This window comes from Bombina bombina, chromosome 5, assembly GCF_027579735.1.
Source record: "Bombina bombina isolate aBomBom1 chromosome 5, aBomBom1.pri, whole genome shotgun sequence".
Taxonomy (NCBI): Eukaryota; Metazoa; Chordata; class Amphibia; order Anura; family Bombinatoridae; genus Bombina; species Bombina bombina.
In genome coordinates, this window is record NC_069503.1 from 1,032,345,432 (window position 1) to 1,032,361,925 (window position 16,494).

The window sequence follows — 16,494 nt, forward strand, 5'->3', positions numbered from 1 at the left end:
CAATGCCCTTGAAATAGTGGGCAATGTAGTTTTTTATTAAAAAAAAACTTGCATTTTTTTAAAAAAATAAAAAATTAAACTATACTAGGCAGTTTTCGGGCTTTAAGGTTGGTGGGAGTGGAATGTTAGAAAAAAAAAAAAACGGCAATGAAAACTGTGTTTACATTGCAGTCTATGGGAAATGTGTGTTCTCATAGACTGCAATGTAAATATAAATGTATATGCTTATATACATATGTATTCATGTGTTAATGTGTGTATATAAACAATAAGAGACAAGTATCGATCCAAAAGATACAAATTAGAATACAATTCAGTACTTAGCAAATAGTAATTTTGTTATCACTTGTCTCATTGGCTACTATTGATTACTTAAGTGTGTCTATGAGGGCTTACAATGGTCTCTTATGAAGCACATGTACGCATGTGCAAAACATGTCAGTTGGTTAGGAATGTACCTGTAATCTGTATGTTCAGCACAGAATAAACCGTTGATTGGCAAAGAAGTAAGGGGCCACACATATTAAGACAAACATATATATGTATATAATCATATACTGTAATATATATTTAAAAATGTGGCCATTGCTGCGCTACATACCTCCTTCACTGTGCGAGGTTCTGATGCCATCTTGGACCACTTCAATACGAGGCTCCCATAGGAGCCTATGGAAGAGTACTCTTGTGTGCGCAATGCTTCCTAGCAATGCGAATGTGAGCTTGCTTAGCATTGCGATTAACTTGTAATACCAATGCACATTATCATGCGCTCCACTTGTAATCTGCCCCATAGTGTATGATTTATGCTGTTGGGCACGATTTTGAATAGTGTGTTGCAGTATTTCACTCATACTCCTAGCTTGATTTTGAATAGAATTGGACACCCTTCCCTAGTATATATCTAATATGTATTTGAATTCTAATCTTTATAATGACATAAAAGACATAGCTAAATTGATAGAAAATGAATATATCTACTAAAGATAAATACGACTCAGAAATACAGTTGCAACAACAAAAAATAATATATTTATATTTGCTGAAATATTTACTTACCTGAAAGAAGAAACTCCATGTTACTGTTTATAAATGTAGCATTCACCCTTCCTGTAGACATATTATAGTTGGTAACGGTCAAATTCATAGGTTGGTTCCTTCCCTTCAAATTGTAGAAGCCTTTCCATATGTAATTTCGAGCAAATACATCATCTGGAACTATTAACAGTTCAATATTATAAATATGTTAGCATGATCAAATATTTGAAAATAATTAAAACTGTGAAAATGATATAATAATAATAATAATAATTATTATTATTATTATTAATAATAATAAAATTATATATAATAATATTAATAATAATAATAAATAACATACGGCTAGATTACGAGTTTTGCGTCATGAGTATAACGCTGCTTTTTCACTACTGCTGCTATTACAAGTCTTGTAGGTACAGCTGTACAGCACACTTTTATGGCCGTCACGCAACGTAACTACCGCACCTTTCAAAAAGTCCTTTTTCAATGGAACTTCCACATCGCCAGTATTACGAGTTTGCCTGCCCGGTCAAAAAGTGAGCGGTATAGCTTATAACTACAAGATCTGTAACGCCACCTGAAAGTCAGTAGTTATGGGTTTTACGTTGCAAAGCTGTAGCATAAAACTCATAACTAAAGTGTCACAAAGTACACCAACACCCATAAACTACCTATTAAACCCTAAACCGAGGCCCTCCCGCATCGAAACACTAAAATAAAATTATTAACCCCTAATCTGCTGCTCCGGACATCACCGCAACTATAATAAACATATTAACCCCTAAACCGGCGTACTCCCGCATCGCAAACACTAGTTAAATATTATTAACCTCTAATCTGCTGCCCCCAATGTCGTCGCCACATACATACACTTATTAACCCCTAATCTGCTGTCCCTAACATCGCCGAAACATACATTACTGTTATTAACCCCTAATCTGCTGGCTCCAAAATTGCTGCCATCTAACTACACTTATTAACCCCTAATCTGCTGTCCCCAATGTCCCCGCCACTATACTAAAGTTATTAACCCCTAAACCTAACTCTAAGTCTATCCCTAACCCTAACACCCACTAACTTTCACATAATTAAAATAATTCCAAATAAAAATTACAATTTATACCTAAATTATTCTTATTTAAATCTAAATAAATACTTACCTGTAAAATAAAACTTAAGCTAGCTACAATATAACTAATAGTTATATTGTATCTTACTTAGGTTTTATTTTTATTTCACAGGTAAGTTTGTATTTATTTTAACTAGGTAGACTAGTTAGTAAATAGTTTATAACTATTTACTAACTACCTAGCTAAAAAATACAAAGTTACCTGTAAAATAAAACCTAATCTGTTTTACACTAAAACCTACCATTACACTAAAATGAAATAAATTAAATTTAAAAAAATGCATTTATCTAAATTACAAAAAATAATTAACACTAAATTACACAAAATAATAAACACTAAATTACACAAAATAACAAAGAAATTATCGAATATTTTAACTAATTACAACTAATCTAATAGCCCTATCAAAATAAAAAAGCCCCCGGAAATAAAAAAAAACCCTAGCCTACACTAAACTGCCAATGGCCCTTAAAAAAAAAAATACAAACAACCCCCCAACAGTAAAACCCACCACCCACACAACCAACCCCCCCAAAAAAAACCTACCTAAAAACCTAAGCTCCCCATTGCCCTGAAAAGGGCATTTGGATGGGCATTTAGTTATTTTACGGTGCCCAAAGTCCCTAATCTAAAAATAAAACCCACCCAATAAACCCTTAAAAAAACCTAACACTAACCCCTGAAGATCCACTTATAGTTTTTGAAGACTGGACATCCATCCTCATCCAGTCGGGAGAAGTCTTTATCAAAGTGGCAAGAAGTCTTCAACAAAGCCAGAAGAAGTCTTCATCCAAGCGGCAAGAAGTCTTCATCCAGACGGCATCTTCTATCTTCATCCTTCCGACGTGGAGAGGCTCCATCTTCAAGACATCTGGCGTGGAGCATCCTCTTCTTTCGATGGCTATTGAAGAATTAAGTTTCTTTTAAATGACGTCATCCAAGATGATGTCCCTTGAATTCCGATTGGCTAATAAAATTCTATCAGCCAATCTGAATTAAAGGGTAAAAAATCCTATTGGCTGATGCAATCAGCCAATCGGATTGAGCTTTTATCCTATTGGCTTATCCAATCAGCCAAAAGGATTGAGCCTACACTCTATTGGCTGATTGGAAAAGCGAATAGAATGCGAGCTCAATCCTATTGGCTGATTGGATCAGCCAATAGGATTAAAGCTCAATCCTATTGGCTGATTGCATCAGCCAATAGGATTGTTTACCCTTTAATTCTAATTGGCTGATAGAATTCTATTAGCCAATCAGAATTCAAGGGATGTCATCTTGGATGACGTCATTTAAAGGACACTTCATTCTTCAATAGCCATCGAAAGAAGAGGATGCTCCACGCCGGATGTCTTGAAGATGGAGCCGCTCCGCCTCGGAAGGGTGAAGATAGAAGATGCCGTCTGGATGAAGACTTCTGCCCGCCTGGAGGACCACTTCTTGCTGCATGGATGAAGACTTCTCCCGGCTTCGTTGAGGACTTCTGCCCGCTTGGATGAAGACTTCTCCCGGCTGGATGTGGATGGATGTTTAGTTTTCAAAAACTGTAAGTGGATCTTCGGGGGTTAGTGTTAGGTTTTTTAAGGGTTTATTGGGTGGGTTTTATTTTTAGATTAGGGACTTTGGGCACTGTAAAATAACTAAATGCCCTTTTAAGGGCAATGCCCTTAAAATACCCTTTTCAGGGCAATGGGGATCTTAGGTTTTATAGGTAGGTTTTTATTTGGGGGTTTGGTTGTGTGGGTGGTGGGTTTTACTGTTGGGGGGTTATTTGTAATTTTTTTTACAGGTAAAAGAGCTGATTTCTTTGGGGCAATGCCCCGCAAAAGGCCCTTTTAAGGGCTATTGGCAGTTTAGTGTAGGCTAGGGTTTTTTTATATGGGGGGTCTTTTTTATTTTGATAGGGCTATTAGATTAGGTGTAATTAGTTTAAATATTTGATAATTTCTTTTTTATTTTGTGTAATTTAGTGTTTATTATTTTTTGTAATTTAGATAAATGTATTTTTTTAATTTAATTTATTAAAATTTTAGTGTAATGTTAGGTTTTAGTGTAAGACAGGGTAGGATTTTTTTACAGGTAAGTTTGTATTTATTTTAACTAGGTAGCTAGTAAATAGTTAAAGGGACACTGAACCCAAAAATGTTTTGTAATTCAGAAAGAGCATGCAATTTTAAGCAACTTTCTAATTTACTCCTATTATCAAATTTTCTTTGTTCTCTTGCTATCTTTATTTGAAAAAGAAGGCAGCTATGCTTTTTTTGGGTTTAGTACTCTGGGCAGCAATTTTTTCTTGGTGGATGAATTTATCCACCAATCAGCAAGGGCAACCCAGGTTGTTCACCAAAAATGGGACAGCATCTAAACTTACATTCTTGCATTTTAAATAAAGATACCAAGAAAATGAAGAAAATTTGATAATAGGAGTAAATTAGAAAGTTGGTTAAAATTTCATGCTTAATATGAATCATGAAAGAAAAATTTTGGGTACAGTGTCCCTTTAATAACTATTTACTAACTAGTTTACCTAGTTAAAATAAATACAAACTTACCTGTAAAATAAAAATAAAACCTAAGATAGCTACAATGTAACTATTAGTTATATAGTAGCTAGCTTAGGGTTTATTTTACAGGTAAGTATTTAGTCTTAAATATTAATTATTTAGGTAATAAATTAATTTTTATTTAGATTTATTTTAATTATATTAAAGTTAGGGTTAGGGTTAGACTTAGGATTTGGGGTAAATATATTTATTTAGTGTTAATGATGTGGGAGGCCAGAGGTTTAGGGGTTAATAACTTTAGTATAGTGGCGGCGGAGACATTGGGGGCAGCATATTAGGGGTTAATAAGTGTAGGAAGGTAGCGGCGACATTGGGGGTGGCAGATTAGGGGGTTAATAAATGTAGGTAAGTGGTGGCGACGACATTGGGTGCGGCAGATTAGGGGTTAATAAGTGTAGGTATGTGGTGACAAAGTTGGGGGCGGCAGCTTAGGGGTTAATAAGTATAGGTAGGTAGTGGCGACATTGGGGGCAGCAGATTAGGGGTTAATAAGTGTAGGTGGGTGGTGGGGACATTGGGGACGGCAGATTAGAGGTTAATAAGTGTAGGTAGGTGGCGGCGATGTTGGGGACGGCAGATTAGGGGTTAATAAGTGTAATGTAGGTGTCGGCGATGTCGGGGGGCGGCAGGTTAGGGCTGTTTTGACTTGTGGTTTATGTTAGGGTGTTAGGTTTAAACATAAATTTTCTTTCCACGTAGGAATCAATGGGGCTGCGTTACGGAGCTTTGATTTGACTTGACTCTCAAGAGATTTCATTGTAAACTTCCTTTACCTGATTGGTGAAATAAGATGAGAGTGCACGATGCTCATCCCTTCAGCTGTCCTAGGACAGACATACTAATATGCTGCTTAGAAATCCTTTACAATGGGAGGTGGCTACTGAGGAACTTTTGAGGTAAAATATCTTTCTTTTTTACATAGAGATGTTCAGGAGATATTTTCTAGTCAGCTTTTTACAGCTATGCTGCATCACTTTCAAGTGTTTAAACATTTGGGTATTATGGCCCTTTAAGGTGGGTTTTGGGCAGTACCAGGTTAATGTTGGAGAAACAGGATATAAAGAGTTGTAGTTGTGTGAGTTATACATTAAATATACATTAAATATGTTGAATACCACAGGCAAGTCACTTACAATGATGTGGAAATTTATAGAAGAGACCTAAGTAGTAGTAGGTTTGACTAGTGTTACTTCCTATATTCTATAAAGTTTACGTGATGCAGTTTCGTACTTCTCACTTATTTGCTATTACACTACATCAGTGATTTTTAACCTTTTTTTTGCCGTGGCACACTTTTTTACATTAAAAAATCCCGTGGCACACCACCATCCCAAAATTTTTAAAAAATCACACATTGTAGCCTAATACAGCATATATATATACACATACACACAAACACACACATACTGTATGTATTGTGCTGTTATGCCATGCCTCCTACAAACTACCCCTGCACTGGGAGTAAAAAACAAGCAAAGTTTAAAAAATATGTCACACTGTTGTCAGTCTGCCGTGGCACACCTGAGGATCTCTCACGGCACACTAGTGTGCCACGGCACACTGGTTGAAAAACACTGCACTACATAACACTTTGGTAAGTAGAATACTTTCTATTACGATGATTTGTTGGTGCAGTAGTACAACTATGCTCCAAGCAAAGAAATCAACTCCTATGAGTATTTAAGACTTCTGCTAAATTACATGAAACCAGAGTTTCTGAAATCTGGTACTACTTCATCAAGATCCACAATACAAAGTGTTAAAAGTCCAATACCAGTTCTTAAAATAATAATCCAAAATAAGGCCTTCTGCTATGCCTTTCTGATATGCAGCACAACTAATATTTTGAGCTGATCTTGTTGTTTGTACAGTATATTTTTAACTACAATTAATAACGACAATGTTTTTATATTAGACTGATCATTTGTTTGTTTAACTACTTAATTTGATTAAAGGGACACTGAACCCAAATTTTTTTCTTTCTTGATTCAGAGAGAGCATGCAATTTTAAGCAACTTTCTAATTTACACCTATTATCAATTTTTCTTCGTTCTATTGCTATATTTATTTGAAAAAGAAGGCATCTAAGCTTTTTTTTTTGGTTCAGCACTCTGGATAGCACTTTTTTATTGGTGGATGAATTTATCCACCAATCAGCAAGGACAACCCAAGTTGTTCAACAAAAATATATATATCAAAATAACAAGAGTATTGCATCGAGCAATGATACTTTTTGATTATATGATTAAATTATTAAGTTGCTTAAAATTGCATGCTCTATCTGAATCACGAAAGAAACAAATTGGGTTCAGTGTCACTTTAATACACTTTTTACAAATACAAAGGATACAATTAATAACGACAATGTTTTTATATTAGACTGATCATTTGTTTGTTTAACTACTTAATTTGATTAAAGGGACACTGAACCCAAATTTTTTTCTTTCTTGATTCAGAGAGAGCATGCAATTTTAAGCAACTTTCTAATTTACACCTATTATCAATTTTTCTTCGTTCTATTGCTATATTTATTTGAAAAAGAAGGCATCTAAGCTTTTTTTTTTGGTTCAGCACTCTGGATAGCACTTTTTTATTGGTGGATGAATTTATCCACCAATCAGCAAAGACAACCCAAGTTGTTCAACAAAAATATATATATCAAAATAACAAGAGTATTGCATCGAGCAATGATACTTTTTGATTATATGATTAAATTATTAAGTTGCTTAAAATTGCATGCTCTATCTGAATCACGAAAGAAACAAATTGGGTTCAGTGTCACTTTAATACACTTTTTACAAATACGAAGGATACTGCGGCACTCTATTGCTGTTAACAAAAAAACTATTTATTGGTACAGGAGTAACACATGGAGGTAACAAAGATACAGGCATCTTATGTTTCACGCCTAGACACATCGCTTACTCATCTATGAGTAAGCAACGTGTCTAGGTGCGAAATGCTTAAAGGGACACTGAACCCAAAATTTTTCTTTTGTGATTCAGATAGAGCATGCAACTTTAAGCAACTTTCTAATTGCTATTAGCAAATGTTCGTCATTCTCTTGGTATCTTTATTTGAAAAGAAAGAATGTAAGTTTAGATGCCGGGCCATTTTTGGTGAACAACCTGGGTTGTTCTTGCTGATTGGTGGATAAATTCTGGCCTTTTTTTAAATAAAGACAGCAAGAGAACAAAGAAAAATTGATAAAAGGAGTAAATTATAAAGTTGCTTAAAATTGCATGCTCTATCTGAATCACAAAAGAAAAAAATTGGGTTCAGTGTCCCTTTAAGATGCCTGTATCTTTGTTACCTCTCTGTATAGCTTCATTCTTTTAATATCCCGTATCAATAAATTGTTATTTTTTTTATCAGCAATAGAGTGCAGCAGCATCCTTCGTATTTGTGCCTTCAGCTTGGGGAGTTTGCTGCTTTCTGCCGGCACCCGGCCTGAGTGTATTTTGTTGCAAGACATCTCTCTAGCTTAACTTATAATATCACTAAATATTATGTGCTGAATTCATTTTGAGCTAATTTATTGATATAGGAATATTAAAAGTATGAAGTTACACATGGAGGTAGGTAACAAAGATACAGGCATCTTATGGGTTTGTGCCTAGACACGGTGCTTACTCATGATATGTATAGGCGCGAAATGCGCAAGATGCCTGTATCTTTGTTAAATCCATGTGTAACTTCATACTTTTAATATTCCTATATCAATAAATTGTTATTTTTTAACAGCAATAGAGTGTGACAGTATCCTTTGTATTTGTGTCTTCAGCTTGGGAGTTTACTGCTTTCTGCTGGCATTCGGCCTGAGTGTATTTTGTTGCAATGGTATCTACCACTCAAATGGCTTGTACCTCCATGACTGCATTTTAGCCAATCAGTGCTGACTCTTAAATATCTTCACAGGAGTGAGCACAATGCTATCAATATGACACTCATGAACTAGCAGTGCCTAACTGTCAAAAACTGTCAAAATGCACTGAGATAAGAGGCAGCTCGATGGTTAAGAGCATGAGCCTACCTAGATTTAGTTTTCCACAAAAAGAGCAAAGCAAATTTGATGAAAAAAGTAAAATGGAAAGTTGTTTAAAATTGCATGTCCTTTCTGATTATTAAAAGTTTAAAGGTATACTAAATCAATTTTTTTTTCTTTCTGGATTCTGATAATGCATGCAATTTTAAGCAACTTTCTAATTTACTCCTAATATCAATGTTTCTTTGTTCTCTCGTTATTGTAATTTGAAAAGTAAGAATGTTAGCTTAGGAGCTGACCCATTTTTGGTTCAACACCTGGGTAGCGATTGCTAATTGGTGGCTAAATGTATCCACCAATTAGCAAGTGCTACCCAGGGTCCAAAAATGGTCTGGCTCCTTAGCTTAGATTCCTGCTTTTTCAAATAAACATAGTAAGAGAATGAAGAAAATGTGATAATAGGAGTATATTAGAATGCTGCATAAAATTGCATGCTCTATCGGAATCATGAAAGAAAAAAAATGGGTTTAGTATCCCTTTAATTTTGACTTGACTGACCCTTTAATTATTGCTCATTTATATTGTATTATGTCATTATCTTTTTCAGACTGCTTGTCTGAATATTATTTTTGTAGGTTCCGATTCCGATGGTGAGTTAATAAAAACAAGGAGGCAGTGACCTGAAAAAGTTTGGGAACCACTGATCTAGACCTTAAAACAAAGCCAAGATGATTCCATTTAACGGTTGCACTAACCTATATTGTACATAGATATATCAGAATGTTTTTTTTTGTTTTTTTTTTCTTTCTTTGGGTTGTTCTGTGGGTGTCAAAATGCTTTTTTATTGTTGCAAGATAGGCAGCTCTATGTGTGTAGTGCTGATGTAGAGTAGATGAGTAGATTGCTGTTCCTCTCACTACAAATGTATGGAGTGTCTGTCTTAACATACAATGCTTCCAAAAATTAGTGATTGGTATTAAAGACTACCAAGAACACTAGACTGGACACCATGACTGAGAGATACTGTTTTTTTTTTTAATAAATAAAAGTGTATGCCTACCTGATAAATTAATTTCTTTCTTTCATAAGGTGGTGAGAGTGCAAGAACCATTACCTACAGGATCCAATACCCATGCTGTGAAGTCCACAAGTAAATGGGAGAGGAAAGATTAAGGCAGGCACCCATTTACCAAACACTAAGGGGTAGATTTATCATAGTGCAAGCGGACATGATACAATGTAGCGTATCATGTCCGCTGCACATCGATAAATGCCGACAGCATTCAACCAGATCGTATTCGATCAGGTTGATTTCTGTCCATGGCCTCAGAGCAGGCGGACAAGTTATGTAGCAGTGGTCTTTAGACCGCTGCTTCATAACTTCTGTTTCCAGCGAGCCTGAGGGCTCACACAGAAACAGGGGCATCAAGCTCCATACGGAGCTTGATAAATCGGCCCCTAAGACTTTTCTGGAAAAACTATCCCTAAAGAGAAAAGTGGAAGAAAGGACCAAATTGCTAATTTGCAATCTACATAACAGAAAACTAATTTTATAAGGCCAACAAAGTGGAACTAATCTAGAAGTATGGATTGTAAGAACTCTAGAAGAAATGTTCCTGCAACCAATAAAGCCATTCTTAATGAGAGCTTTAACCAGGAAACTAAATAAGCTCTCTGACTCATACGTGCACAAATATATATATTTAAATCTTATGTAGGATGAGAAAAAAGTTTAACATGCTCTTTAATAAAAGAAAAATCAATATTAAACACACCAGGCAAGTGAAAAAATAAATTAAAATGGGGATACAATACAAGTAACTTGTTACAGGCTGCCTCAACTATTATGTTTGAAAACATACTTAATACTCGAGAGATCAATCTCTGGGCCATTAATTTATTTGGCCTGTAAATAAAAGTTATGGAAGGACATTGACTCAGAGATAAATATAAAAAAGGAAGACTGAACATCTAAATTAAATCTGCAAAACCAGATTAGCAGGATCAGGCTGAAGAAATCAAATGACTGATTAGCAAAAAGCCTGCTTTTAAAGGGACAGTTTAATCAAATTTTTTCTCTCCTTTAAAATGTTCCCTTTGATCCATTTTTTTTCTTTTTTTTTTCAAAAACTTTATTGAGTTATATAGAAACAATACATAAAACATCTGGGGCGCGATCTGATATACTGCGCAGGTTTCGGCGCAAGCGTGGAAACCTGCGCCACCTGTAGTTTCACCTCGCACATCGGGCTATCACATATACGGCGCCGACAGTTGCTCAAGTGCCGTAAGTCGGACAAACTAGCGATGTCCAGAAATAAGAGTAACCACAAATTTCTGGAGTCGCCAGTGATTTACGGCACTTTAGAAACTGCCACTGCCTAAAAAAATTTACTAAAGTCTAAATCTCCAGTAACTGTCTAACACGCCTCCCAAAAATAGCCCGACACGTATACCCTTCTATCCGCAATCTCCCCTCTCACTCCTAACAATAAATGTATTAACCCCTAAGCCGCCACTCCCAGACCCCGCCGCCACCTATATTATATTTATTACCCCCTAATCTGATCCCCCTACACCGCCGCCACCTATGTTAACTATATTACCACCTAATCTAAGCCCCCTACACTGCCGCCACCTATATTAACTATATTAGCCCCTAATCTGATCCCCCTACACCGCTGCCACCTATATTAAATTTAATAACCCCTAATCTGAGCCCCCTACACCGCCGCCACCTACATTCAATTTTTTAACCCCTAATCTGAGCCACCTACACCGCCGCAACCTACATAAAATATATTACCCCCTAAACCTAAGTCTAACCCTAACACCCCCTAATTTAATTATTATTTAAAAAAATCTAAATAATATTAATATTATTAACTAAATTATTCCTATTTAAAAATAAATACTTACCTATAAAATAAACCCTAAGATAGCTACAATATAATTAATAATTACATTGTAGCTATTTTAGGGTTTATATTTATTTTACAGGTAACTTTGTATCTATTTTAACTAGGTACAATAGCTATTAAATAGATAATAACTATTTAATAGCTACCTAGTTAAAATAATTACAAAATTACCTGTAAAATAAAGCCTAACCTAAGTTATCATTACACCTAACACTACACTATCAATAAATTAAATAAATAAACTACAATTATCTAAATTAAAATACAATTAAATAAACTAAACTATATTACAAAAAACCCCCACTAAATTACAAAAAATAAAAAAAAGATTACAAGAATTTTAAGCTAATTACACCTAATCTAAGCCCCCTAATAAAATAAAAAGCCCCCCAAAATAATAAAATTTCCCTACCCTAAACTAAATTACAAAAGTAATCAGCTCTATTACCAGCCCTTAAAAGGGCCTTTTGCGGGGCATTGCCCCAAAGTAATCAGCTCTTTTACCTGTAAAAAAAAAGTACAATCCCCCCCATTACAACCCACCACCCACACACCCCTACTCTAAAACCCACCCGATCCCCCCTTAAAAAAACCTAAAAAAACAAACACTAAATTACAAAAAATAATAAAAGATTACAAGAATTTTAAGCTAATTAACCTAATCTAAGCCCCCCAATAAAATAAAAAAGCCCCCCAAAATAATAAAATTTCCCTACCCTAAACTAAATTACAAAACTAATCAGCTCTATTACCAGCCCTTAAAAGGGCCTTTTGCGGGGCATTGCCCCAAATTAATTAGCTCTTTTACCTGTAAAAAAAAAGAACAATCCCCCCCCCATTACAACCCACCACCCACACACCCCTACTCTAAAACCCACCCGATCCCTCCTTAAAAAAACCTAAGTCTAACCCCCAAGTGGTCCTTACCTGTCCTGAAGACCGGCGGAGAAGGTCCTGTTCCAGGCGGTGAAGTCTTCTTCCAAGTGGCGACCTCTTCTTCTTCCAGGAACCAGCCGGCGTGGAGCGGAGGAGTTGAAGACCAATGACCGCGGAGCTGAAGACCGTCCACTCTGGAACTGAAGACCGGCGATGCTGGAACTGAAGATCGGCGACGCTGGAACTGAAGACCGCAGAGCCATGGAGCATGGAGGATCCTCTTCATATGATCTCCGCCGTACACTGAATAGGAATTCAAGGTACGCGATTAAAAATGGCGTCCCTTGAATTCCTATTGGGTGATTTGAGCCTTCAAATTCAAATCAGCCAATCGGATGAGAGCTACTGTAATTCTATTGGCTGATTTGAATAGCCAATAGAATAAGAGCTACTGACATTCTATTGGCTATTCAAATCAGCCAATAGAATTACAGTTCTATTTACGTCATAGAGTGTTTGAAAAAGGAATATCTGGATTATCCACAAAGGAGATAAGTGGGGATGGATTTGAGGATATGAAGGGGTGATCAACTAGAGTTTTGTCCCATTGTGCAAAAATTCCCAGAGTAATGCATATCCGACTATCAGTTTGGGCCAAGTTTTTATGGAAGTCCAGCTCAAGGTGCCTACATTTTGTACCCCCATAACTGTTCTACCAATCTGAACCCATGTCTTATCTTTTGAGTTATTACACCATTCTACCTGGTGTTGAAGGTTGATGGCCTTTCTGTAGACTAATAAATAGGAACCCCCAACCCACCCCTCTCCTTTGTTTAATAGAGGGTTTGTTTTGCTATACATGGTTTTACTCCTTTCCAAATTAACTCCTCCATCACACTCTGTAATTTGTGTAAGTAGTGTGTAGGGAGAGGGATTGGGAAGGTTTGTAGATAATACAATACTGTGGGGAGAATATTCAGTTTTATGATACCGATCCTCCCAAACCAAGAGACCGGTTTATTTCTCCAAGAGGAAAGATCACTGGTGATCATAGTGAGTAAATTTAAGTAACTGGCCTCGAAAAGTGTTTCTGTAGTTGGCGTGAGGTTTATCCCCAGATATTTAAGTGCACGGGTCTGAACGCGCAGTGGGCATATAGAAGAAAGTTGGCATAATTCTGATTATGTTTAAAATTTCTGACTTAGTTTTATTTAGGTGAAAATTTGAAAGCCTGCCGTACTCCTCAAATTCCTTTAAGGCCTCCGGGAGTGATATTAGTGGATTTGTAAGAAAGAGCAGGACGTCGTCTGCATAAAGAGACAGCTTATGCTCCTGCTCCTCTATTTTGATTCCTGTTACTTTTCCATTATCTCTAATTTTCTGTGCCAAAACTTCTATGACAAGGACAAATGACATCAGTGATAGGGGACACCCTTGTCTGGTGCCGTTAGATATATTGAAGGGTTTCAAAAGAATATTATTTATTTTGACCTGCGCCAAAGGGGCTGTATAAAGAGAGAAAACTCTATGTATAAAAAGTTGTCCAAACTTCATCTTCGACAGGACAGCCTTCAGAAACTTCCAGCTGATCCTGTCGAAGGCCTTCTCAGTGTCCGTGGAAACCAGTATCATCAGAATTTTGTTACATTGTGCATAATTCCCAAGCAAGGTGGCCATTATAGTATTGTCCCTGGCCTTGCGGCCTGGAACAAATCCTACCTGATCAGGTGATATTAGATTGGGTAAAAATGTGTTTAGCCTGGTAGAGAGAATTTTGGCAAAGACCTTTATATCGACGTTCAGAAGGGAGATTGGTCGTAAATTTTCAGGGAGATTTGTTTGTATTCCTGTTTTTTTGAATGGTTGTGATATGAGCTGTTAACATAGAAGAGGGAAAACCCTGGGACTCGTCTAGTGTGTTAAATAAGGAGGCCAATTGCCAGGATTTTTTCCTGTCGGTAGACTTTCAATGGTGCATAGCACCTCTTCTGTAGATATGGGGGCTTCCAATTCCTCTACGTCCTCTCACAATATTCCTCTACGTCCTCTCACAATAAGGAGGGGAGTGTAATAGTATTTAAATATGAGTCTATTTCTGATGAGGTCGGTTGTTTGTCCCCTTCCTGTGACGAGTGTGAAGGGTACTGCAAGTTATATAACTCATGATAATATGTTCGCAGGACTTCAGCAATGGCTGAGCTGTCTAAATATGTGGAGTCATGTTTGTTAGTAATAGAATGAATATGTGTTTTCAGGTGTTTCCTTTTTAGGGCCCTCGCTAGTAATTTTCAAGGCTTTTTTCCAAATTCATAAAATTTCTGAAAATGTCTGAAGGTGTTTTTTTATGCCTAACCTCTAAATCGTGTATGCTGGTTAGAAGCGAAGTATATTTAATCCTAGTTTGTTTAGCCAAAAAAGCTTTTTGTTTAATAAGTTCGTCCCGTAGCACACACTTATGGACTTCCCATATTGTGTGTTTAGAAGTTCCTCAATATCATTGAGTGTAAAATAGTCAGTAAGTGTAGATTCAATACTTGCCCTGGTCAATTGGTTGTCAAGTATGAAATCATCAAAACTCCAAATAAAGGGATGATCTGGTATAGAATGCCATCTCAATTTACACAGTACTGGGGCATGATCAGACCAAGTCATGGGAAGAATTTGTGTGTTTATGACTGAGGCTAATGTTGATTGATCAGTAAAAATATAGTCAATTCTGGTATATAGGTCATGAGGGTGATAAAAAAAGGTGTAGTCTCACCTAGTAGGATATGCAATTCTCCATGTATCATGAACTTCTAATTATTCAAGTCTAGCATTGCATTGTTTAATCCTTTTTAGGGTGGACACTAGTCCTTTAGAAGTGTCCAGCTGAGAATCTAGAGGGAGGTTAAAGTCACCACCAAGAATCAGGGCTCCCTTCTGTAACTCAAGAATTTTGTTGTTGATAACTGTCATAAATTTGTTTTGGTACTGATTGGGAAAGTATACATTTACTAATGTGATCGGTCTGTTATGTAATATGCCTACAACTATCAAATATTGAGCTTCCGGGTCTCTCTCTTCCTGTATCAAAGTAAATGGAGATGACTGTTTTATGAGAATTCCCACATCATTTATTTTGGTAGGATCAGATGCAAAAAAAGATGTTGGGAATTTGAGATTGGGCCATCTCGGCTCTCCGCATCTCTTAAAATGAGTTTCTTGTATATATATAATATCACAATGTAATCTGATAGCGTCTCGTATTAAATGGGATCTCTTTTCTGGCGTATTGAGTCCTTTTGTATTAATTGTCATCACTGATAGGTTATGTGTACTTTGGGATGCCTTTTTACCAGATGGGTGGGTGTAGGGTGGGTGAAGGGGGAAGAGAGAAGGAAAAAAAAGGGTGAAATTAAGAAATCAGAAATAGAGAGTGAAGTGATTGAGAAAGACAAGAGTCAATAGTAGGAAATTCAAGTATTACAATTGGGTTAAATAGGAATAGAATGAGTATAGTATATAGCACAGCCTATCCCGGTTGTAGTAAAAAAAGGATAAAGAAAGTGTGGGGTCAGTATCCTCACACCCGATTTGATTATGGTGTTATAATATTAGATGTGGGAGTCATGCAATCCTGAACCAGTCAGGTGTTGCGGGGCTTATTTGTATATAAAAGAGGGGCACATGTGAACATGCTATCCACATCATGAGCAGGTACATTATAGGGACAGTAACTTTTTAGTCATATATTACAAGAAGAAAAAACAACAACTGCAACATAATTATAACTTGTACAGGCCTTTCTTGGTACTTTAATATCTATGAGCTTTTGTGTAATAGTGGTGCTTCTAACTCAAAACAATAATGCAATTGACATTATACATGTATGCACCATATGAGCAACACCATATTTCAAGCCCGGGTCAATAACAATCAATATAAGTGTGTTCATCATACCCAGCAGGGGAACACAGTGTAACCATATTTTATATTGC

General features: G+C 36.3%; 1 protein-coding gene across 1 annotated transcript in view; it reads right to left on the reverse strand.

Moving 5' to 3' along the window:
• Positions 1–16,494, reverse strand: part of CSMD3 (CUB and Sushi multiple domains 3) — a 1,747,434-nt gene that overhangs the window by 28,355 nt on the left and 1,702,585 nt on the right. Inside the window, 2 exon segments of the mRNA XM_053715303.1 lie at positions 1,057–1,215; positions 4,483–4,529. Coding sequence (XP_053571278.1) covers positions 1,057–1,215; positions 4,483–4,529 — 206 coding nt within the window.